This window comes from Salpingoeca rosetta, assembly GCF_000188695.1.
Source record: "Salpingoeca rosetta unplaced genomic scaffold supercont1.7, whole genome shotgun sequence".
NCBI lineage: Eukaryota > Choanoflagellata > Craspedida > Salpingoecidae > Salpingoeca > Salpingoeca rosetta.
The window spans coordinates 915,051-935,050 of record NW_004754927.1 but is presented as its reverse complement, the minus strand read 5'-3'; the positions used below and the strand labels follow the sequence as shown (position 1 = coordinate 935,050).

General features: G+C 55.5%; 7 protein-coding genes across 7 annotated transcripts in view; 5 read left to right on the top strand and 2 right to left on the bottom strand.

Annotated features, from left to right (window-relative positions):
- The window catches only part of PTSG_03232 (uncharacterized protein), a 17,049-nt gene extending 12,523 nt beyond the window's left edge, over window positions 1–4,526 (top strand). The window contains exons 32-37 of the mRNA XM_004995759.1: window positions 216–303; window positions 541–3,331; window positions 3,572–3,617; window positions 3,749–3,858; window positions 4,068–4,112; window positions 4,291–4,526. Of these exons, the coding sequence (XP_004995816.1) occupies window positions 216–303; window positions 541–3,331; window positions 3,572–3,617; window positions 3,749–3,858; window positions 4,068–4,112; window positions 4,291–4,434 (3,224 nt within the window). The 3' untranslated portion in view covers window positions 4,435–4,526. The remainder of the gene's footprint in view (window positions 1–215; window positions 304–540; window positions 3,332–3,571; window positions 3,618–3,748; window positions 3,859–4,067; window positions 4,113–4,290) is intronic.
- A 40-nt stretch (window positions 4,527–4,566) lies between these two features.
- Window positions 4,567–9,990, bottom strand: PTSG_03231 (uncharacterized protein). The gene is made up of 17 exons (XM_004995758.1): window positions 9,810–9,990; window positions 9,529–9,596; window positions 9,284–9,355; window positions 8,928–9,007; window positions 8,676–8,731; window positions 8,433–8,563; window positions 8,174–8,243; window positions 7,882–7,955; window positions 7,540–7,635; window positions 7,276–7,396; window positions 6,834–7,129; window positions 6,477–6,620; window positions 6,131–6,280; window positions 5,821–5,901; window positions 5,581–5,676; window positions 5,245–5,379; window positions 4,567–5,012 (listed from the first exon to the last, which is right to left on the bottom strand). Exons 1-17 carry the CDS (start codon window positions 9,889–9,891, stop codon window positions 4,899–4,901), a joined length of 1,866 nt encoding a protein of 621 aa, XP_004995815.1. The 5' UTR covers window positions 9,892–9,990; the 3' UTR covers window positions 4,567–4,898.
- A 29-nt stretch (window positions 9,991–10,019) lies between these two features.
- On the top strand, window positions 10,020–11,351 carry PTSG_03230 (uncharacterized protein). The gene is made up of 3 exons (XM_004995757.1): window positions 10,020–10,460; window positions 10,719–10,801; window positions 11,041–11,351. The coding sequence occupies exons 1-3, from the start codon at window positions 10,193–10,195 to the stop codon at window positions 11,080–11,082; spliced, it is 393 nt and encodes a 130-aa protein (XP_004995814.1). The 5' UTR covers window positions 10,020–10,192; the 3' UTR covers window positions 11,083–11,351.
- Window positions 11,352–11,425: 74 nt separating this feature from the next.
- PTSG_11980 (uncharacterized protein) lies at window positions 11,426–14,896 on the top strand. The gene is made up of 9 exons (XM_004995756.1): window positions 11,426–11,611; window positions 11,833–11,923; window positions 12,113–12,158; window positions 12,389–12,456; window positions 12,631–12,784; window positions 12,962–13,032; window positions 13,202–13,435; window positions 13,705–14,215; window positions 14,458–14,896. Exons 1-9 carry the CDS (start codon window positions 11,502–11,504, stop codon window positions 14,691–14,693), a joined length of 1,521 nt encoding a protein of 506 aa, XP_004995813.1. The 5' UTR covers window positions 11,426–11,501; the 3' UTR covers window positions 14,694–14,896.
- On the top strand, window positions 14,830–16,629 carry PTSG_11979 (uncharacterized protein). Its single transcript, XM_004995755.1, has 4 exons — window positions 14,830–14,943; window positions 15,144–15,756; window positions 15,997–16,130; window positions 16,388–16,629. The coding sequence occupies exons 1-4, from the start codon at window positions 14,914–14,916 to the stop codon at window positions 16,568–16,570; spliced, it is 960 nt and encodes a 319-aa protein (XP_004995812.1). The 5' UTR covers window positions 14,830–14,913; the 3' UTR covers window positions 16,571–16,629.
- A 394-nt stretch (window positions 16,630–17,023) lies between these two features.
- Window positions 17,024–17,955, top strand: PTSG_03227 (uncharacterized protein; the record flags this gene model as incomplete). Its single annotated transcript, XM_004995754.1, has 3 exons — window positions 17,024–17,381; window positions 17,569–17,663; window positions 17,851–17,955. Exons 1-3 carry the CDS (start codon window positions 17,045–17,047, stop codon window positions 17,953–17,955), a joined length of 537 nt encoding a protein of 178 aa, XP_004995811.1. The 5' UTR covers window positions 17,024–17,044.
- Window positions 17,956–17,998: 43 nt separating this feature from the next.
- PTSG_03226 (uncharacterized protein) overlaps window positions 17,999–20,000 on the bottom strand; it is a 7,689-nt gene continuing 5,687 nt past the window's right edge. The window contains exons 14-16 of the mRNA XM_004995753.1: window positions 19,616–19,909; window positions 19,339–19,393; window positions 17,999–19,096 (exon numbers count right to left, since the gene is read on the bottom strand). Coding sequence (XP_004995810.1) covers window positions 18,185–19,096; window positions 19,339–19,393; window positions 19,616–19,909 — 1,261 coding nt within the window. The 3' untranslated portion in view covers window positions 17,999–18,184. The remainder of the gene's footprint in view (window positions 19,097–19,338; window positions 19,394–19,615; window positions 19,910–20,000) is intronic.

Below are 20,000 nucleotides of genomic sequence, written 5' to 3'. Positions count from 1 at the left end.
TTGTTGTTGTTGTTGTTGTTGTTGTTGTTGTTGTTGTTGTTGTTGTTGTTGTTGTTGTTGTTGTTGTTGTTGTTGTTGTTGTTGTTGTTGTTGTTGTTGTTGTTGTTGTTGTTGTTATTGTTGTTGCGTGCATCTGCAGTGACGACGGGAGAGCTATTGTCACTCGCGTACCCTCACACGCGTACTTTGCTCACCAACCCCTTTGTTGCAAGCAGGTGTTTCGATCATTGTGTATGGCGAGAACGGCGACACTGGCGAGATCAAGCTTGCCAAGAGCGAGACGTATCGTGACAAATTTGAGCGGTGCGTTGACTGTCATGTGCTTGTGTCTGGCCTACACGCGAAGGACAACCCCGTGAACCCATGCACACGCTCCCACGCTGTCCATTGCTCCACATGTGTCTCAAAGTGTCTCACTGCCACATCTTAATGACACCCAACACATATGCACACACACCCAACGCACATGCACCTCCCCCCCCCCACATACACACACCTGCCTTCCATTTCACACCATGACGCCCATCGCCACCACCACAGGAACCACGAGGATGTGTTCCGGCACAGCTGCGTGGACTTGGGCGAGCTGAAGCGAATCAAGATCTGGCACGACGGGAAAGGGCTCCTCAAGTCGTCGTCGTGGTACCTTGACCGTGTGGAAGTGAGCGACGACACGAACAACACCACCGTGTTCGTGTGCGACAACTGGCTGTCTAAGAAGCACGGCGATAAGGCAATTGAGCGCGAAATCGACGCGTTTGTCGACCCGTCTGTTGCGCAGGCGCGCGCACAGGACTTGGAGCGCAAAGCGAAGAAGTTGGAGCAGCGCGCACGCTCAGCATCAACCAAAGGCGCACCGTCACCGCTTATGTCGCGGAAGAAGAAGAAGGAGCTCAAGGGCCTGCAGGAGAGCGCAGATGCGGCGCGGGCAGAGGCGGATGCAGCCGCAGACAAGGCGAAGAGGGCGCTGGCGGGGCCGGGCGCTGCTGAGGTTGACTACGTAATCACCATCAGGACAGCAGAGGAGAACAAGGGATCATCGACCAAGGACAAGGACAAGAAGAAGAAGACAAAGAGGAGCAGAAACAGGACAGGCAGCGGCGACAGTGAGGAGGATGAGGAGGATGAAGGGGATGACACGCGTGGCGCTGAGAAGAAGGAGGCCACAAAGACGCCCAAGCACGTGTATGTGGAGGTGTATGGCGAGAAAGCAGCTCAGCAAACGGCCGCGCTGTCTGCGTCTGCCTCACCCATGCAGAGCAAGCGACGACCTCGCTCCATCTCCAACGCATCTGTGTCGTCAACACCACCACCACGGTCGCCCCTGTCGAACGAGAGCATGCCCACGTCCACGGGCCGGCTTGTGCTGCGTGTGGACGAGGGAGCGTTTGCCGCCGGGAGCGAAGAGACCATCACGGTGCGCGGGGTTGATGTGGGGCGCATCACCAAGCTGAAGGTTGGGTTTGAGATGGACGATGCAGAGGAGAGCGAAGCAGAGGAAGACAAAGAGGAGGATGAGGAGGATGAGGACGAGGACGAGGAAGAGAAGAAGAAGAAGAAGAAGGAAGAGCAGAGGAAGAAGAGGGCCGCATCTGCGAGCTCACGTCGATCACGCCGACGAAAGCGTGGCAGCGATGACGACGAGGAGGAGGATGATGAGAGCGATGAAGAAGACGACAGCGATGATGATGATGATGATGATGATGATGATGATGACGAGAAGAAGAAGAAGCGTCCACCGACTGCCTCTCGCCGCGCTGCTGAACGCAAGAAGGAAAAGGAGCAAAAGGAGAAGGAAGAAAAAGAGAAGGAAGAGAAGGAGAAAGCAAGGCAGGAGAAGCGGAGAAAGGCGAGGGAGCGTGAGCGTCAGCGCAACAAGAAGCGCGCAGCTGTGTCGCCGTTTGTGTGGCGGTTGGAGTCCGTGGTGGTGAAGGTGCCGGCCAAGGGAGAGCGGGCCGTGTTTGAGCGCAGCAAGGAGAAGTGGGTTCGTGCCAAGAATAACCCCAACAACCGGCACCTGCTGTTGCCCTTGACAACTCTGGATGAGCTGAACAAAATGGTGGACTATGAGCTGATTGTCAAGACTGGCGACAAGATGGGCGCTGGCACGTCCGCTGACAGCATCCAGTTTGTGGTGTGCGGCGAGAAGGGCACAACCGATACCATTCGCCCTGCGGCAACGCACAGTTTTGACCGCAACAGCACCGTGCACATGAACGTGCGCGAGCGAGACGTGGGGCTCGTGTCCAGCCTTCGCGTGAAGCATCGCAGCCGTGGCCTGGGCGGTGCGTGGTTTCTCGACCGCATCACGCTGCGCTGCCCGGAGAAGAACCTGGAGGCGACGTTTGTGTACGAGGCGTGGCTCAAGGCCAAGGAGGAGGAGCACGATCTTCTTCCGCGCGAGCACGATGACGGTGATGATGTGTCGATGGCAGTCAGCTTGACCGGCAATGGCGACGACGATGACACGGCGTCTGTTGGCTCGCAGGCACTGCTCGGTCGCTCCACGGGCACCGTCAAGCTTCAGCTCAAGTCTTACAAGGTGTACGTGAAGACGGGCAATGTCTCTGGCGCGGGCACAGATGCGAACGTGAGCCTGGTGCTGTTTGGCGTGCGCGGCGAGTCACGCACGCTCAAGCTGACAAAGTCGGAAACGCACCGCGACAAGTTTGAGCGCGGGCACACGGATGTGTTTGAGGTTGAGGTGCCGGACTTGGGCCAGCTGACGCGGTGTCGCATCTGGCACGACAGCGCACGCCTGTACCCGTCGTGGTTCCTGGAGGAGGTGTCTGTGGTGGAGGTGGACACGCAGTCGTCGTATGTGTTTCCCTGCTACAAGTGGCTGAGCAAGAGCAAAGCAGACAAGCAGGTGGTGCGGGAGCTGCTGTGTGCCGACGCAGACTACCGCGCGCGCACCGGCACGTACAAGGTGACAATCCACACAGCAGACACCGACGATGCGGCAACAACAGCGCAGGTGATGGTGACGCTGATTGGCGAGGGCGAGCGACGCCATGCGCTCGTGCTGCCGTCGGTTTCCGGACAGCACTTCCAGCGTGGGGCTGTGGATGACTTTGTGTTTGAGGACATCCCACTTGTCGGAAGCGTGCGCGGGTGTGTGTTGGAGCTGTTTCCACCAGAGGGCAAGCGCAAGGTGGTGCCGTGGCGCGTTGACCACGTGGAGGTGGCTGAGCTGAGCTCGGGCGACTCTGTCACGCTGTTTAACACGCAGAAGAAGAAGACGAAGATTGAAGAGGTTGCCACGTTCAAGACGAAAGACGCCCTCAACCGTGCAGACACGGAGCGCAGCGTGCAGGCTGTGCAATACGAGGTGAGGCAGGCATATTTGAGCGTCATGGTCGTAATTTGCTCGTGTTGTGTGCTGTGTGTTTTGTGTTTTGTGTGTGTTTTGTGTTTTGTGTGTGTTGTGTGTGTTGTGTGTTGTGTTTTGTGTGTGTGTTTTGTGTGTTGTATGTTGTGTTGTGTGTGTGCATTGCAATTGCAATCACAAATTGCAAGTGCGCCGACATGCTCGTCACTCACCATCACATTTGTTGCGTGTATCGTTTAGGTGCACGTGTTCACGGGCGACATTCGCGGCGCTGGCACCGATGCGAGTGAGTGTGTGTGTGCATATTTGTCATGTTTGTGTGCATGCGTGCTTGTCATACGCAAGCCTCTCTATGCGAACGCAGGCATGCAGCGCTTACGATGCTGCTTCAAATCACATCATGTGTGCGACATGCAGATGTGTTCATGACGCTGTATGGCGAGAACGGGAACACGGGCGAGCGGGAGCTGACGCGATCGAAGACTTACAGCAACAAGTTTGAGCGCAAGCACGAGGATGTCTTCGACGTAAGTCCTGGTGGTGTGCGTGTGTGTACGTGAATGTGTGTACGTGAATGTGTGTGTGTACGTGAATGTGTGTGTGTGTGTTTACGTGAATGTGTGTGTGTGTGTGTACTTGTATGTTGTGTGCATGTGCTTGATGCGTGCGAATGTGCTTGTGTGGTGTGCGCACAATGCATGAACTCACGCCATCATCATAACTACATATCGTGCAGGTTGACGCTGTCGATCTTGGCGCCCTCACCAAGCTGTCAATTCGGGTAAGCGCACTGGTTGTTGAGAGGTTGTGGTGTGGTGATTTTGGTTTTGTGTTTGGGCTTTTTTGAGATTTTCACGCACAACCCACCACTCATGTTCACGTGGTGTTGCAACTGACTCGCTCACACGAATGGCATGAACTTGCTTTTTTGGCAACACTTGGGGACTGACTGATCACAGCATGACAACTGGGGGCTTGGCGGGGACTGGTTTCTTGACCGCATTGAGGTGTTGAATCCCATCACCAACACCACCACCACGTTCCCTTGCTCCGAGTGGCTCAGCAAGAAGCGCGGCCTCTCCCGTGACCTCACACCAGCATAAACATGTTGCATGTGTGTAGTGTGCAGTGAGCGGGTGGGTGAGTGGGTGAGTGGGTGAGTGTGTAATTGAGAGAGAGAGAGAGTGTGTGTGTGTGTGTTTCTTCTTTCCTTCCTTCTTTCTTGTTAACTTGTAGTTGATCTGATTTTTCATTGCTGGGACCAAGCTTTGCTGGTTTTGTTACTCGAACCCAAGTAGTGAGTGCTCCTAACGATAACAAGATGTGTTCACCACGGACAAATGAAGAAGCGAGTGCAAATCAAGCAGGAAGAGGGACAACCAAAACAAACACCGCTCACAGAACTGCCGCGAAGCACACATACACACACACAGACAGACAGACAGAAAGAAGACACACATGCACACAGAAGCACACACACACACATACACAGAGGGACACACACACGCACACACGTTGTGTCATCATGTAACAAAGCAACGGCCCCTTAGCGCACAAGCACAGCGCATCACTTTTTGCGGAGTTGCTCGGCCAACTGCTTGTTCTCCGTCTTGAGCGCTTTGAGATCGGCGGAAATGCGATCGAGGTTCTTCTGGGTGTCCTTCCGTTGCTCCACCTCAATCTAAAGGGGTGTTGTGGTTGTGGTTGTGGTTGTGGTTGTTGTGGGCAGACACGGGGGGGGGGAAGGTGAGGCACGACATGCAAGGGCGGTGTGATGGTCGTCACGCACGACAACTGGAAGAGATGCTGGGGCCTCTGTCCGCTCAACTTTCCTTTTGTTCCATTTGCTTTCCTCCCCCCCCCCCTCTCAAAGACATCAGCACCACCATCAGCACCACCACCACCACCAGTACCTGGTCCTCGAGATCGCGAATCTCGCGCGCAACGGTGCCGGTTGACTTGACGACGTCAATCAGCCGCCCGCACTCCGCGTGCAGGTTGGCAAGATGCTTGTACGCCAGGCGCGCTGCAGGGTTTGCTTTCGACTCCTGAAAGAGGAAAAGGCAGTTTCGTGGGATGGGGAGTGTGTGTGAGGGCACACACGCACACACGCACACGCACACGCGCACACGCGCACACGCACACGCACACGCACACGCATTTCCACACATGTACGCACTCTCGCGTTCCCCGTATCGCTCGCTCTCTCACTCTCACTCTCATGCCACATTCCCTCAGCGCCAGCCGACCTTGAAGATCTCTTCCTCTGCGACGGTGAATGTGCGCTCGATTTTGCCCTCCAGAAGACCAAGGTCCTTCTGCAGCCCGCGCGTCTCAACCAAAATCTGCAGCAAGTGATGATGATGATGATGGGGAAGGGAAGGCAAGGTGGGTGGAAAGCGAGTTGTGAGCGGGGTGTGACGTGTACATGGTATGGATGAACAACGCCCCTGATGGTGAACGCGTGTTGCGTGCGTGTCTGTTCCCACCTTTTGGATTTCGCGCTTCTGCTTATCGATGGACTTGACAATCTCGAGGATGCGCGACGTGTACGAGGAGCGAAGAATATCCTGATGACGATGGGAGGAGGAGGAAGATTGCATGTGAGCGCCGATGGTGTGGTGAAAGGGAAGTGAAGGGGAAGGGGATGTGCATGAGCATTGACCGTCGTCAACGAATGAAAGAAGACACAGATATGCCCAAACACACAGACACACAGACACAAACACACACACAGACACACACGCACACACACACACACAGACACACACGCACACACACGCTTCACCCCTGAGCAACCTTGTTCATGCGTTCGTAGTCCTGCACAAGCTGCTGGAAGAGCTGTTCCTTCTGCTTTGCGTCGGCAATAATCTGTTTGGCCTGCGAGCGCAACTCCTGGATGCTCTCCGCTTGCTTCCGCGCCTCAGAGTTCTTGTTCGCGGCAGCAACCTGGCGGCCGATTCGGGCGCACGGAAACGCGCAGAACACGCGAGCGTGTGTTGGCATGGTGTGGGGGGAAGCAGGTCAGGGCAGCGCTCGTGCGAAAGCACACACAGAGAGCAGTGTCCCCAAACGACGTGTACATGAGCAAACGAAACAACACCAAACACCATCAAGCAACACACCAAACGACATTAAATACAACCTTGAGGTCTCTGTACTCCTTGATGAGAGCGACGCGGTGCTCCTCCCATCGCTCCGCCAGCGCCGCCAACTTGGCTGCCACCTCGTCAATCTTGTCCTTGAGCAGCTGCATGTTCTCCTCCGCATTCGGCAGAAGATCAAGCACCTGCCGCGGTGATGATGATGATGATGATGATGATGATGATGATGATGATGATGATGATGATGATGATGATGATGATGATGATGATGATGATGATGATGATGGTCGTGGTGGTGGTCGCGCATCAGGGAATCAGGGAGAAGAAGGCAGTGGACTACACACACGCGGACAAAACTCATCATGCAAGCGTGGGCATGTGCACATCTCTGCGCGTACCCTCTTGCGAACTTTCTGCTCCTTTGTGAGTGCCTCGTTCTCCTCCTGCATGCGTGCTGTTTGCTCGGCCAGCGCCTCCGCTGTGGACTGCAGTGATGCAAGATTGTCGCGCATGGCCTGCAAGGACGACTCCAAGTCCTCCACTTCGCCCTGCAAAGCGGACAATTCGTCCTCCCGCTGCTGCTTGAGTTCCTCATCTGTCACCGTCTTTGTCGCCGCCACCGCCGCTTCGTCCTCCTTTGCAAATTGCAGCTTGTGCTTTGCACGGAACATGGACATCTTGCCCAGTTCAATGCCTGTGCACGCGCACGACAGTCAGCGGTGGGCGAGGTTACATGTGCCAGCAAGCGTGTGTGTTTGTTGGGTTGATCAAGATGGAAGGAAGCGAAGGAAGGAAGGAAGGAAGGAAGAGAGGAAGGAAGGCAACAAAGAAGCTGCGTACCGGAGAATTTGGCGAGGAACTTGGCCATGTCCACCTCCTGTTTGGCGTCATTGAAAAGCGCCGCCTTCACTTTGGCGCTGATGGTGCGACGCGTGGTGGTGCGCTTCTGCCGGACGAAATCCTGTCGCCAAATTAGCGGTGGCAACATCGTCAAGTTATCTCAGCGTGAGCTCACGTGCAGCAGCTTGTACACGTACACACACAGACACACACACAGACAGACACACGCAGGCATACGGTATGCGACTGTGTACAACTGTGTACCTCGTTTGGCAGTGCGGGGTCTCTGCCTGCGGCCGTCAGTTCTTCCTCTCGCGCCCGCTCGCTCGCAAGCAGACGCGAATTGCGCGCCAGAATCGACTGCACACGAAGGGCAAAGGAAGGGGGGATGGTGTTTGCCGTGATGATGTTTGTCGTGATGGTGTTTGTCGTGATGGTGTTTGTCGTGATGGTGTTGGTCGTGATGGTGTTTGTCGTGGTTGTTGGTTGAGTGAGTGGGGTGCACTTGAAGGGAAGAAGGTATACGTCCGCGTGATAAGTGCATGAACCACGAGGCAAACTGTAGTCCACGCTGGTGTGACATGAGGATGACTCGTTGGGGCTTACGGCAAGGGAGGATGTGGCGACGCTCCGCTGCTGCGGTATTGTCTGCTGGTTCGTCGTCTCGTACGCGGCGCGGGCTGCCGTACCACATAGCGATGATGAGGACGCGGACAAGGGGGCGGGTGATGTGGACGTGAATCAGAGGCTGCCACGTTGCGCACACACAGGTGCATGCAGACCAACAAAATGAAACACACACACACACACACACACACACACACACACACACACACACACACACACACACACACACACACACACACACACACACACACACACACACACGACAACTGACCGGTGTTAGCGGCGTCCATCTCTGATGTGAAGAGGGTGGTGGAGCGAAACGATCGCACGCCGCGTCGACTCTGATGTAATACACGCAAGTGCGCGCGCATGTAGTGGTGCGTGCAGATGAGTGCACGTGTGCACATGTCGGTAAGTTGACGCGTCGTACCAAGCAAGGCCGCTCGCAACTTGACTAAACAGCACCACGAGCACGATGACCGTGACTTCCACAACCACCACAATATGTGCACTGCAGCGTATGGCCTCACGATGAGGTGCCAGGCGGTGCGGTTGTTTGACCAGCAGAGGCCATCGCGGTGGAAGGCGGGCGGGATCCATGGGCACGACAGCTGCTTGTCAATCTCAGCAGTGATTGCCCGCTGCAGCATCGCCTCTTGTCCTGTCACACACACACACATACATACATGCGCACACGCCGTGAGTTGTAAGGGGTGCACGTGAAGGTGAAGGAAGCTGAACATGCGTGTGTGCTTGTGTGCAAGTGAGCGCACCAAGGGTTTCGGCGCCTGTCGTGGAGGTGGTTTCCTTTGGAAGACGCTCAATCAGCCTGAGGAAGTTCAGGTAAAGGCAGAGAGACATGGCCGCGCCATCGCAATTGAGGCTTGACTTGGACCATCACGACTGCCACAACCGCCGCCACCATCGCTATCAACACATCACCAAACTAGCACCAGCACCATCGAATAGCGCGTGGATTGGTTGCACACAGCCTGTACACTCGCATGTGAGCTCAGCCGCCATACCACATGAGAAGTTGTCTGCAGTCGTCCTCGTTTGAGTACAGGAACGTGTTGTACCCAATGTTTGAGCCATATCCCAGGTCCTGCAGGCAATGTGCCCATCACAGGTGTGCACTTGTCAGGCAGCAGCGACACTGAGCGCGCACATGTCTCGAACGCAAGCAGCTGACACGCTTTCCACCGACAGAGCGCTCATGTGCGTGTACACAAGAGAGTCTCAGGGCTGTGTTCGTTCGTTTGTTCGTGTGTGTGTGTGTGTGTGTGTGTGTGTGTGTGTGTGATCGTGTGTGTGTGTGTGTGTGTGTGATCGTGATCGTGTGTGTGAGCGTGTTTTGAGGTTCGTGCGAGTGTTCACGCACCTGGCAGGCAGTTGCCAGCGTGGTGCCGACACGGAAGCGAGCAGCCATGCTTCCTGGCAAAGACAGCGGCATCTGTATGACGAGTGCAGCGACCATATCAGCAAAGGATGGTGAGAACTTTGTCGGTGTCATGACACGAGCTGCATTGGATGTGGGTTGGCAGTACCTTGACGTTTACATGAAAGCGCGCACACTAACATGCACAAACAAGCACAAGCACAAGCACAGACATGGCCCGGACGTGCCTCATCGTTGCCGTTGATGGTGTTGATGCAGCGTGCCGCGCCTTCCACAAACGCCTTTGTGGGCAAGTCTGTGCGCGGGTATGTGCGTGTGCGCGTGCGTGTGCGTGTGTGGTGTCAGCGTGGATGTGTGTGTGTGTGTGCGCGTGTGTGTGCGTGTGTTGTGGTGTCAGCGTGGATGTGTGCGTGTGCGTGTGTGGGAGAATCATTGCTTGCATTCAAGCCAGCAAGCAAGTGCGCAAAGCCGTGCACAAGAAAACCAACAAACGAGTGAGACGACTCACCTGCGAGTGAAGCGACATCCTCTTCCACGTCCGTGCCCAGCTGCCGCAGCGTGAGCAGGATGATCTTGTCCACCTCATCCATCGTGAACAGGAAGAAAGCGTCAGTCAGTGGAGTTGTGGAGTGCTTTGAGTGAGCGAGTGGTTTGTTTGGTTTGGAGAAAGGAGGCGATTGTGGAAGATTTGTTGAAGAAGTCCATAATTTTCAGCATAACCGCGGCAGCGACAACAACCAACTCGAGCGAGACCGCAACACCACACCATACACACACACACACACGCGAACACAGACACACACACGCGAACACACTCACAGACACTCACACACATCGTCACACACACATACATACATACATACATACATACATTCACAGACGCAAAGAGAGATGGATCCGAGTGAGGTGTTGTCACGCAACTTGGACAGCGTACCGTTGATAGACGAGGCCATCTTTGCGCAAGTGCGGGACATTCCGGACCTGTTCAACGACATTGTTGCGAGCGTGCAGGAGAAAATCACCAAGCTGCAAGGGCTTCGACACCAAGAGGTGTTCACCGCAGAGACCATGAAGGACTTTGGAGACACTGCGCATTCTCTCAAGAGCGGCATGTCTGTCGTCGGCTGCTCTCGCCTCTCTGCCCTTTGTAACAAAATCGGTACGATGAAGGAGTGCGTCCTTGCGATGTGTGTGCGTATGCATGTGCATGTGTGTGCAATGTGTTTGCATGTGCGTGCGTGTGTGTTGGGGATTCCATGTTGACACAAATAACTGCGGGTTCACGCGATTGCTGCGCTGCCCATGCTGAACGAGCTGCATGCATGCTGTCGTCAATGCCAATGTCATTGTCACCGTCATCTTCATCAATGAGCCCTTCACCAACTCTTCTTTGCCACCTCCTTCCGCATACACACAGAATTGCTTGGGCGACCGGGACCAAACCAGGATGGCATGGCTCTCATCAACACATACGACACCTTCATGCAGCCAATCATACAGGTGTGTTCGTGAGTTCGTGAGTTAGTGAGTGTGTGTGTGCGATTGTGACGCTCAATGTGATGCACGTGTAGTTGCCAGACACCCCACCCCCCTCCTAAGGGTGCCCCCGTGTGCCTTCCATTCACTCGATGCGTGTATCAGCACCAAGACACATACACAACACACACACACACACACATACACACAAGCTGTGGTTGCTCACATGCGTGTTGGTCTGCGCGCATTTGTACGCCATGCAGGAAACGATGACGGCGCTCCAGTGCAGGTTTTATCCTCAGTAGCACGGTCAACAACAGCGACCATGAATGTTGCCCGTAGCTGATCCAGTTTTAGTCGACTTAGTCCTTGCTTTTCTGTGGTACCTCTTGGTTTTGCTGTTCCTACACGACGTGTTGTGACGAGTGCTGACGTGCATATCTGACCTTGTTTCTGTCCGCTTTCATTCTCGTTTGGATGTGCGCTTGCTGTCTCCTTCTGTCTCCTCCTCCGCCGCCTTCGCTCTGCACTCCTGCTTTTACATTAAGTAACACACAAGAACGGTGGTCAAGCACAACACTTGCACGCTGCGCGAGAGCAGCCCGTTTGTCTTTGCCACTTGGGCGGCGGCAAATCCATGTTTACCACTTGCTTGGCGAGTTGGCAAAACAGCGCGCCAAAAACCGCCAAAGCCAAACACGACCAAACAGCAGCAGCAGCCACGATGGAGACACTGCTGCAGAACGTGGAGGAGCTGGTGCAGGATCAGGATGAGGTGGTGACATACAAGTTCCTCAGCTGCAAGTTCCAACTCAACGTGAACATTGCCAAGCAGTACGTACGTGGGGGTCGGGGCGTGATTACTCTCTCTGTATTGCTTTCTTGTGTGTGTGTGTGTGTGTGTGTGTGTGTGTGTGTGTGTGTGTGTGTGTGTGTGTGTGTGTGTGTGTGTGTGTGTATGTGTGTGTATGTGTGTGTGTGTGTGTGTGTGGCACAGATCATCCACATGGGTCCTGTGCTCACTCGCCGATTCACTGGACCTGTGTCTGTGGCAGGGTGTTGTATGCATACGTGCAACAATGCAAGAAACAAAACCATCCTGTGTCATGCATGTACCTCTTGGGAGGAACGCGAACAAAGGCCGCGGTAAATGAGCAACACTGCTCCAAAACATGCATGTCTGTGTTGACGATCTTGTATTCCATCGTCTCTCTTCTGGCTCTCTCTCTGGCTCTCTGACTCTCTCTTCCTCTCCCTTGCTCTCTCACTCACTCACACGCTCCAACCTTGTTGATTCGCTTTTGTGTGCGCTCGTGCTTGTGTTCTGGCTGCTAGGGTGGAGGCCGTGTCTTCCAGCTCGTATCAGACACCAATCTCGCAGGTGTGTATGTGTGTGTGTGTGTGTGTGTGTGTGTGTGTGTGTGTGTGTGTGTGTGTGTGTGTGTGTGTGTGTGTGTGTGTGTGAAAGTGAAACCAAGCGTCAATGTGCGCGCGTGTGTGTGTTTGCCTGGTTCTGTCTGTTTTGCGCGCTTCCCCAGTGAACGTCACTGTCAAGTTTCCACATTCACATGTTCACACCCTTTTGCCCCCCCCCTTTCCCCCCACACACAGAGAAGCGCAAGGAGTTTGAGCGAATCTCATCAGAGCACATCTACAGCGTGTGCAAAGCTCAGCCCAAGGTAGCGTCAGCGCTTGTGTGGCAATGCTGCATGCACGAAACCACTCGCGTCGTTACTTCACATCATGCCAACCGTCCCTCCCCTCCTCTCTTCACGCTCTTGCTCACTGTGCCCTCCCATCCATTGTGTACTCTGCTCACTGTGCACCTTTGATGTGCCCGCTAACCCTTGCAGGACGTGTCGACGGCGGTGTATGCTGCGGACTACGCGCTGCAGCGGGAGACGCTCGACTCCCTGGCCGGGCTGTGCGGTATTGTCAATTCGAACGTTGCAACAAAGCACTCCTTCACAGAGAGCACGTCGACCGCAGATGTGGCAGACACTTTTGGTGCGCACATGAGACATGCCGTGGTGTTGTCCCGCTTCATGTGCGTGTGTGTGTGTGCGTGTGTGTGAGTGTACGTGTGTGCGTCCTGCGTGCGCGTGTGTGTGCGGTGCGTTTGCGTCGAATGTTCTCACACGCGCGCGTATTCACGCATGTGCGTCCATGTGCGTACTTGAACAGACGAAGAAGATCCATTGCAGCAAGCCGTGGACGACCACACAAAGCGCTACAAGATCAACGAGGGAACACTGGTGCGTGGCAGCATGCGGTGTACACGACATACACTGCTCACACCGTCGCACATATGCGCGTATGCAGGCTTCCAGTTCTTGTGCTCTTCCCCACGCAAACTCAAACGCGCTCCCTCCTCCTCCTCCTCCTCCTCCCCCCCCCTCTCCATGGGTTACATCATGCGTGTAGGTGAAGGAGAAACCGTCCAGCTTTTTCACATCGCGCAAGAAGAGCCAGACACGAAAGAGCAGCAACAGCGGCGGTGGTAATGGCGGCAACGGGAGCAAGAAGCAGAAGAACAAGAGGACGAGTGTGCAGAGCAGTGCAATTGGCAAAGCGTTCCAGCGGCAAAGCAGCAAACCCTCCGCCGCCCCTGCATCGCGTGTCTTTGATGATGACGAGGACGATGAAGAGTTTGCACAGGTCAGCGTATGTGCACATGTGTGTGTGTGTGTGTGCGTGCGTGCGTGTGTGTGTGTGTGTGTGTGTGTGTGTGTGTGTGTGTGTGTGTGTGTGTGTGTGTGTGTGTGTGTGTGTGTGTGTGTGATTACGTGGGGTGGGGTAGCACCCGTGTGCAATCGTGCAAGTGCCAATCGTTGCACATGCTTGCTCTCACCTGTGCCTGTTCACACCCATGCGTGATAACACCCGTGTCTTCTACACCTTCTTCCCCACTGTAACAACAACTGCAGCCCAATCCGGTGAAGACGAACGCGCGCGCGCGAATCATCGACAGCGATGACGAGGACGAAGCAGAGGAGGCACCCAAGCAGCAGCAGCAGGAGCAGCAGCAGGAGCGAGAGGAGGAGGATGTCAAGGAGGAGAAGGAGGGAGGAACTGCACAGGTGCAGAGCACGGCAGACAGCGCGATGGATGAAGACGCAGATGAGACAGACGTGGAGGACGAGGAAGAGGGAGGAGAAGAGAAGCAAGCAGGGAGGGAGGGCGAGGAAAGAGAACAGAACACAACGATGGACACGCATGCAGACGAGAAGAGCGCTGGGGCCACCAACAAACCGGCTGCTGCGGCAACGAAGAAGCGTGACGAGGAAGAGGCTGAGCAGAACACAGCGACTGGCGCTGACGATGCAAGTACCCGTGACGGTGATGCTGGTGAAGCTGACGATGAAGAAGACATTCCACGCACCAAGACGGTTCGCAAGACAGTCCGCAAGACGTTTCGCAACGACAAAGGATACATGGGTACGTGTGCATATGTAGTGCACGTGTGTGTGTACATGTGTGTGTACATGTGTGTGTGTGTGTGTGTTTGTGTACATGTGTGCATGTGTGTACATGTGTGTGTGTGTGTGTGTTTGTGTACATGTGTGTACGCTTGTGGATTAACGCGTTCTGCCCGATGCCACTCAACTCTGTGCACGACCACCGGCACGCGTTCTGCCCGATGCCACTCAACTCTGTGCACGACCACCGGCACCCTGCAGTGTCCAAGGACGTGGAGGTGGTGGAGGAGGTGCCGCTGACAGAAGCAGACATTGCTGCCGAGAAGGAGCGACGTGCAAATGCAAAGCGGAAAGCGCAGCAGGCCAACAGCAGCAGCAGCAGCAGCAAGAACAAACAGGCGTCATCATCGTCATCGTCAGCGGCAGCTTCTGGAGCGAAGAAAGCGAAAAAGAAGGCGAAGCAGGCCTCCCTCATGTCTTTCTTCTCAAAGAAGTAGTGTGTGTGTGAGTGTGTGTGTATGTGGATGTGTGTGACGAGTGTGTGTGGATGTGTGTGTGTATGTGTGCGTGTGTGGATGTGTGTGTGTGTGTGTGTGACGAGGGAGCGTGTGGGTTGGCTCATGACGTCGTGAAGCAGAGCTGATGGATGAAGGTGAGGGGGAAACGGGTCGCTGGTTCAGTCACGGCTCATAAACAAGCAAGCAAGCAAGAAGAAGGATGACAATTCAGGACAACATTGCGGAACAGGTGCACACAGACACACAGACACACAGACACATACACACACAAACACACAGACACACAGACACATACACACAGACACACACACACACACACACACACACACACACACACACACACACACACAGCGACGATGCACACGCTTGCTCCCTGCGTTCTCGTTGCACACCACTCACCCCCATGCTCCCTGCGTGTTGTCGTTGCAGCTGGAGGAGTGCGAGTCGCTGCTGTGCATCTTCGAGGATGAGGGCTCATTGACTGTGGACGCGGACGCCGTCAGCCGCTTGTCGGATTGGCGGCGTGCGTTGGAGACGGCCACTGCCCACACCACCGGTGCGGGGGATGGGGGTGACAATGCGCAGCGCCACTCTAGCAAAGGACAGCAGCAGCACCCGCCAGCAACATTGACATTTGTGGCAAAGGTGAACACGGAGCACGCAGGCAGTGTGGAATTGAACATCACCCTGCCGCCCGAGTATCCGGCTGAGGCGGGCCCTCAGCTGTTGGTGCGCTGCCCATCACACTCGCGTGCCGTGTCCGATGCATTACAGCAGCGCCTGCTGACCCTGGCTGCAGATGAGTTTGCAGGGGACTGCTGCTTGTTCCAGCTCATCGACGCCGTGCCACAGCTGGTTGAGGAGGTGGTGGAAGAAGTGAGCGCCGCAGATGGCCGCAGCAACGGCGACAACAGCAACGTGGATCAAGACACTTCCCAACGTGGATCGAGCAACACAGGCAAGCACGACGGCTTCATGCGCCAGTTCATCTACTTTCATCACATCTACAACAAGTCCAAGCGACGAGACATCCTCGCACACGGTGTGTGCGTTGTGTGTTGTATGCGTGTGCATGTGCATGTTGTGTGTTGTATGCATATGTGCGTGCATATGTGCGTGTTGTGTGTTGTATGCACATTTTGTATGCGTGTGTTCTTTGCGCCCTTAACCCTCGCCAGCCTCTCTGTGTTCCTCCTCTGTCTGCCCTCCCTCCCCCACTTCGTGCATACTCACATCGCCCCCTCCTCCCTCCTCCTCCTCCCTGTTCCAACTTTCTCTTCAGCACACGAACTCGACCTGAGCGGCTTCTCTGTTGTCGGCAAGCCGGGACTGGTCTGCATTGAGGGCGTGGAAGCGAACGTCATCGACTACACCCATCGCCTTCGCCGCCTCCCCTGGCAGAAGATGCAAGTCAAGGTGCGTCAGATGTATCTGTGTGGAGGTGTGGGTGTTTGCGTGCATGTGTGTGTATCTTTGTGTACCTTTGTGTATGTGTACACATGCTGATTCGCCACACCTATGTTGTCTCTCTCTGTCTCTGTCTCTGTCTCTGTCTCTCTCTCTCTCTGTCTCTCTCTCTCTCTCTGTCTTTTGTCTCTGTTCACGCCACACGCGACTTCTAACACCACCCCCGCGTCCCATGTTGCCTGTGTGCGTTCTTGTCGTCCAAGCAGGTGACGCAGACAGTGGCGACCAGTGATGTTGAGAGCGAGCGCAAGTTCCCGCGCATGCACGAGCTGATTGTCGACGCGCACGGACAGCGCGGGAACCATGCGGATATGGGCCAGGTGCGGCAATATCTCGAGGAGCACGGCCTTGGCGACGTCTTTACACACATCTTCGCTGTCGGCAGCTAGCTATCTAGTTTCCCATGTTTGTTTGTGTGTGTTTGTGTGTGTGTGTGTGTGTGTGTGTGTGTGTGTGTGTGTGTGTGTGTGTGTGTGTGTGTGTACTAGTGTTTGTGTGTGTACTAGTGTTTGTGTTGTTTGTGTGCGTATGTGTTTGTGTATTTGCTTGTCTACCACATGGCGAGGGCGCGTCCGGTGTGCAGTTCGTTTCGTCGTGTGTCAATGATGTATCCTCCTTCGGTGCTTCACGTCATGGGTTGCCTTCTGCATTTGCTGCCACTGTTACATGCCAACAATAACATAAGTGAACCAATCCATATGCGCGCGCGTGTGTGTGGGGGGGGCCGTGACACGACGGCGGCAACGCTGCCTCGCCCACCATCACAACACCGCTCAAGGACAAGCAATGCAATGCAATCCAGCCATCTTCATTCATCTTCATTCATCTGTCTGCAAGAATTGCACAGACTGGTCAGGTCCAAGATGAAGAAGATGAGGGTGACAGTGGCGGTGTTGGGTGTGTTGGGCGTGTGTGTGGCTGTTGCTGCTGCTCAAGAAGCAGGGAGCCAGACGGGACAAGACACCGTGCCAGCGCCACAAGGGTACCACCACCAGCAGCAGCAACAACAACAGCAGCAGCAGCAACAAGAAGTGCATCGGGGACAAGATGCAGTCCCCGGTCTGGGCGAAGACAGAGCTGCAGAGAAGGAGGCCATCGTCTTTCCGGGTGAGCCACCGCTCGTGGCACCGAACCAGCCCCGCAGGAAGCTGAACATTGGCATCACCATTCGCTTCTCCGCAGAGAGCGTCTTCGTTGCAGGTCAGTGCAGCAGGGTGAACGAGCCCAAGTTGGAAGTTTGCTTGCGCGCTTGCCTTTACACCACGTGGCAAGGGAGGCGGGGCGGGAAGCAATCGTGCGTTGCACATGCTCGACGTACTCAATGTGCTGCGCGCGTGATTTCTGCCTCACCCATGCCTTGCGTCTTTGCGTCTTTGTGCGCGCGCAGGATCACTGCAAACGCCGCTTCACCTGTATGATGCCCTCACTTATGGCGACCGCCATCGCGTCACCCTGCTCAGCGTCGGCACGGGACATCGTGAGGTGCGCGTGGTGTTGGCGAACGCTTTGCTGTGGCATCTTCTCTCGAAGAGCCTTGTTGGATGCACACACACACACACACACACACACACACACACACACACACACACACACACACACACACACACACACACACACACACACACACACACACACACACACACACACACACACACACACGTGTGCGCAGGCGCGTGGGTGCGTGGAGCGGTTCTCTGCGTTTTCGCCATCGACGGCGGCGGCGTGGGACGCGGCGCTGATGCAACTCGTGGACACACGCACGCCATGGCGATGATTATGATGGTGGTGGTGATGACGAAATCGTGTTCGAGGTACACTGCGTTGCTCGTTCTTTATTGGGTGTTACAATTTTTCCTGCGACAAACGAATACACAGAGCTAAAACTCCTAAGAACTATCTTTCAGGCACATCACACACACAACAACAACAACAACAACAACAACAACAACAACAACAACAGCAGCAGCAGCAGCAGCAGCAGCATCAGCAGCAAAGGCGTTTGCTTACTTGAGCAAGATGATGATGATGATGGCTGCGAGTGCGATGAGCACAGATGCGACCATGACGCCACGCTCATCCAAGAACGGCCGCTTTTTCTTGGCTTTGGCCTTGAACACCCCCATCAGTTCCGGCTTGTATGTCGGCGCCACAGCCTTCTTCCTTTCCCTCTCCTCCTTCTCCTGCCTCCGCATCCTCTCCACCCGCTGTTGCTCCTCCTCTTCGTGTTTCTTCGCTGCTGCCGCCGCCGCCAACTCGTCCTCCATTCGCTGCTGCCGCTCTTGTCCAAATACCACGCGCTCAACCTGCCACAGCTCCCGCTTGCTGCTGCCTGCAAACCGCACCACGACGTCCACTGCTACGCTACCGTGTGGGCCTTGTTTCGTGCCTGCAGGCACGTGCATGATGGCACGCCCTGCCTCCCGCGAGCTGCACACGAGCGTGGGGCGAGTTGACAGCGGGATTGCCCTCAACCCCATTGTGTCGTCGTCAAGCACGTCCTCCTCGTCCTCATCGCGCGGTTCATCTGCGCCGCGGAACAAACAGCGCACGCGAGGGCCACCAGCACCATCACCATCACCACCACCGTCATCGTGGCCAGGCTTTTTCTTGATTTTCTTCTTCTTCACCTGCGTTGGCGCGGCGGCTGCTGCACCTGCTGTGGCTGCTGGTGTTTTGATCAGCACTTCTGTTGTCTCTCCGCGCTGCTCCTCCACGCGCACAACCATTGTGTCGTCGCTCAGCCGCGAAATTCGAATCGGCGCTGGGCGGCGACCAGCAGACGTGTCTGTGCGCACGCGCAGCACATCTGAGCACTCGCCCCAGCCCTCCTCGTTCATGGCCTGCGCCTTGAAGTGGAACTCCACACCCGTCTGCAAGCGGTTGAACTTGTGGCTCCGGCCCCTCACGTTCTTCACCTGCAGCGACAAGCGCCGTCATGAGGAGGCAAGCACAAGTGTGCATGTGAAGGAGTGTGCGCAATGTGAGTGAGTGAGTGTGCGCAATGTGAGTGAGTGTGCGAGCGAGCGTGAGGACATTTTGTGCGCACGTGTGGATGTACATTGGCTGTCAAGCTTGTGCCTGCCTGGACACTGCAGGTTCGTGTGCCCGCGACTCCCTTGACAACTGACATGAACTCACACGTCAAAACGCTACACACCTCCTTAAAGTCCTTGTCGTGCCCCGGTTTCATGTACAGCCGCGTGCGCACGACGCTAAACGAGGGCGCATCATGTCGCAACAACGGATGTGAGGTGGTAGAGTTGGCGACAAACAAGTGAATTGTACACCATGAGCGAACAACCAATATCACGTGCAAGCCATCACCGACGGCCCAAAGCAGTCGCATCGGCACGTCCTTTCTCTCTCTCTCTCTCTCGCACATCTTGTCGCCCCGCCGTACATGACAGCATGCCCCTCCACGGTCATTGGCGTACTTGTTGTCGGCGTGCGTCCACGCGAGCTTGATGCTCGTTGGCTGCACCTCCTCTGCTATCAGCGCGGGCGGTGGCGGCGGCGTGTTGCGTGTGCGGCCCTCAACGTACGACGAGAACGAGCCAAAGCCGACGTGATTGCGCGCGCGAACACGGAAGCGGTAGCGTTTGTCCGGCCGGAGGCCATCAAACACAACAACAGCACCACCGGGGCTGACGGGTGTGGCTGCGTCACCGTGCGCGCTTGTTGCAACGTCGCTTGAAGCCAACACCTTCTCTTCACCGTTGCCCTCGACGCTGTCGCACAATGGTGCAAAGCCAACAAACAGAACAAAGGGGTTGTGGTGAACGAGTGAGGGTGTGAGTGTGCGAGGGTGTGCGTGTACAG

Excerpts from the sequence above, each read along its gene's own strand:
- PTSG_11979 (XM_004995755.1), top strand. The coding sequence starts at position 14,914 with ATGACAATTCAGGACAACATTGCGGAACAG. Across the intron at positions 14,944-15,143 it reads AGGACAACATTGCGGAACAG|CTGGAGGAGTGCGAGTCGCT; the intron begins GTGCACACAGAC and ends TTGTCGTTGCAG. Across the intron at positions 16,131-16,387 it reads GGCAGAAGATGCAAGTCAAG|GTGACGCAGACAGTGGCGAC; the intron begins GTGCGTCAGATG and ends TCGTCCAAGCAG.
- PTSG_03231 (XM_004995758.1), bottom strand. The coding sequence starts at position 9,891 with ATGGATGAGGTGGACAAGATCATCCTGCTCACGCTGCGGCAGCTGGGC. Across the intron at positions 7,636-7,881 it reads TCGCCACATCCTCCCTTGCC|TCGATTCTGGCGCGCAATTC; the intron begins GTAAGCCCCAAC and ends CTTCGTGTGCAG. Across the intron at positions 7,130-7,275 it reads GTTCCTCGCCAAATTCTCCG|GCATTGAACTGGGCAAGATG; the intron begins GTACGCAGCTTC and ends GCGCGTGCACAG.
- PTSG_11980 (XM_004995756.1), top strand. The coding sequence starts at position 11,502 with ATGGAGACACTGCTGCAGAACGTGGAGGAGCTGGTGCAGGATCAGGAT. Across the intron at positions 12,159-12,388 it reads ATCAGACACCAATCTCGCAG|AGAAGCGCAAGGAGTTTGAG; the intron begins GTGTGTATGTGT and ends CCCCACACACAG. Across the intron at positions 13,436-13,704 it reads ACGATGAAGAGTTTGCACAG|CCCAATCCGGTGAAGACGAA; the intron begins GTCAGCGTATGT and ends CAACAACTGCAG.
- PTSG_03230 (XM_004995757.1), top strand. The coding sequence starts at position 10,193 with ATGGATCCGAGTGAGGTGTTGTCACGCAACTTGGACAGCGTACCGTTG. Across the intron at positions 10,461-10,718 it reads TGCCCTTTGTAACAAAATCG|AATTGCTTGGGCGACCGGGA; the intron begins GTACGATGAAGG and ends GCATACACACAG. Across the intron at positions 10,802-11,040 it reads TCATGCAGCCAATCATACAG|GAAACGATGACGGCGCTCCA; the intron begins GTGTGTTCGTGA and ends TACGCCATGCAG.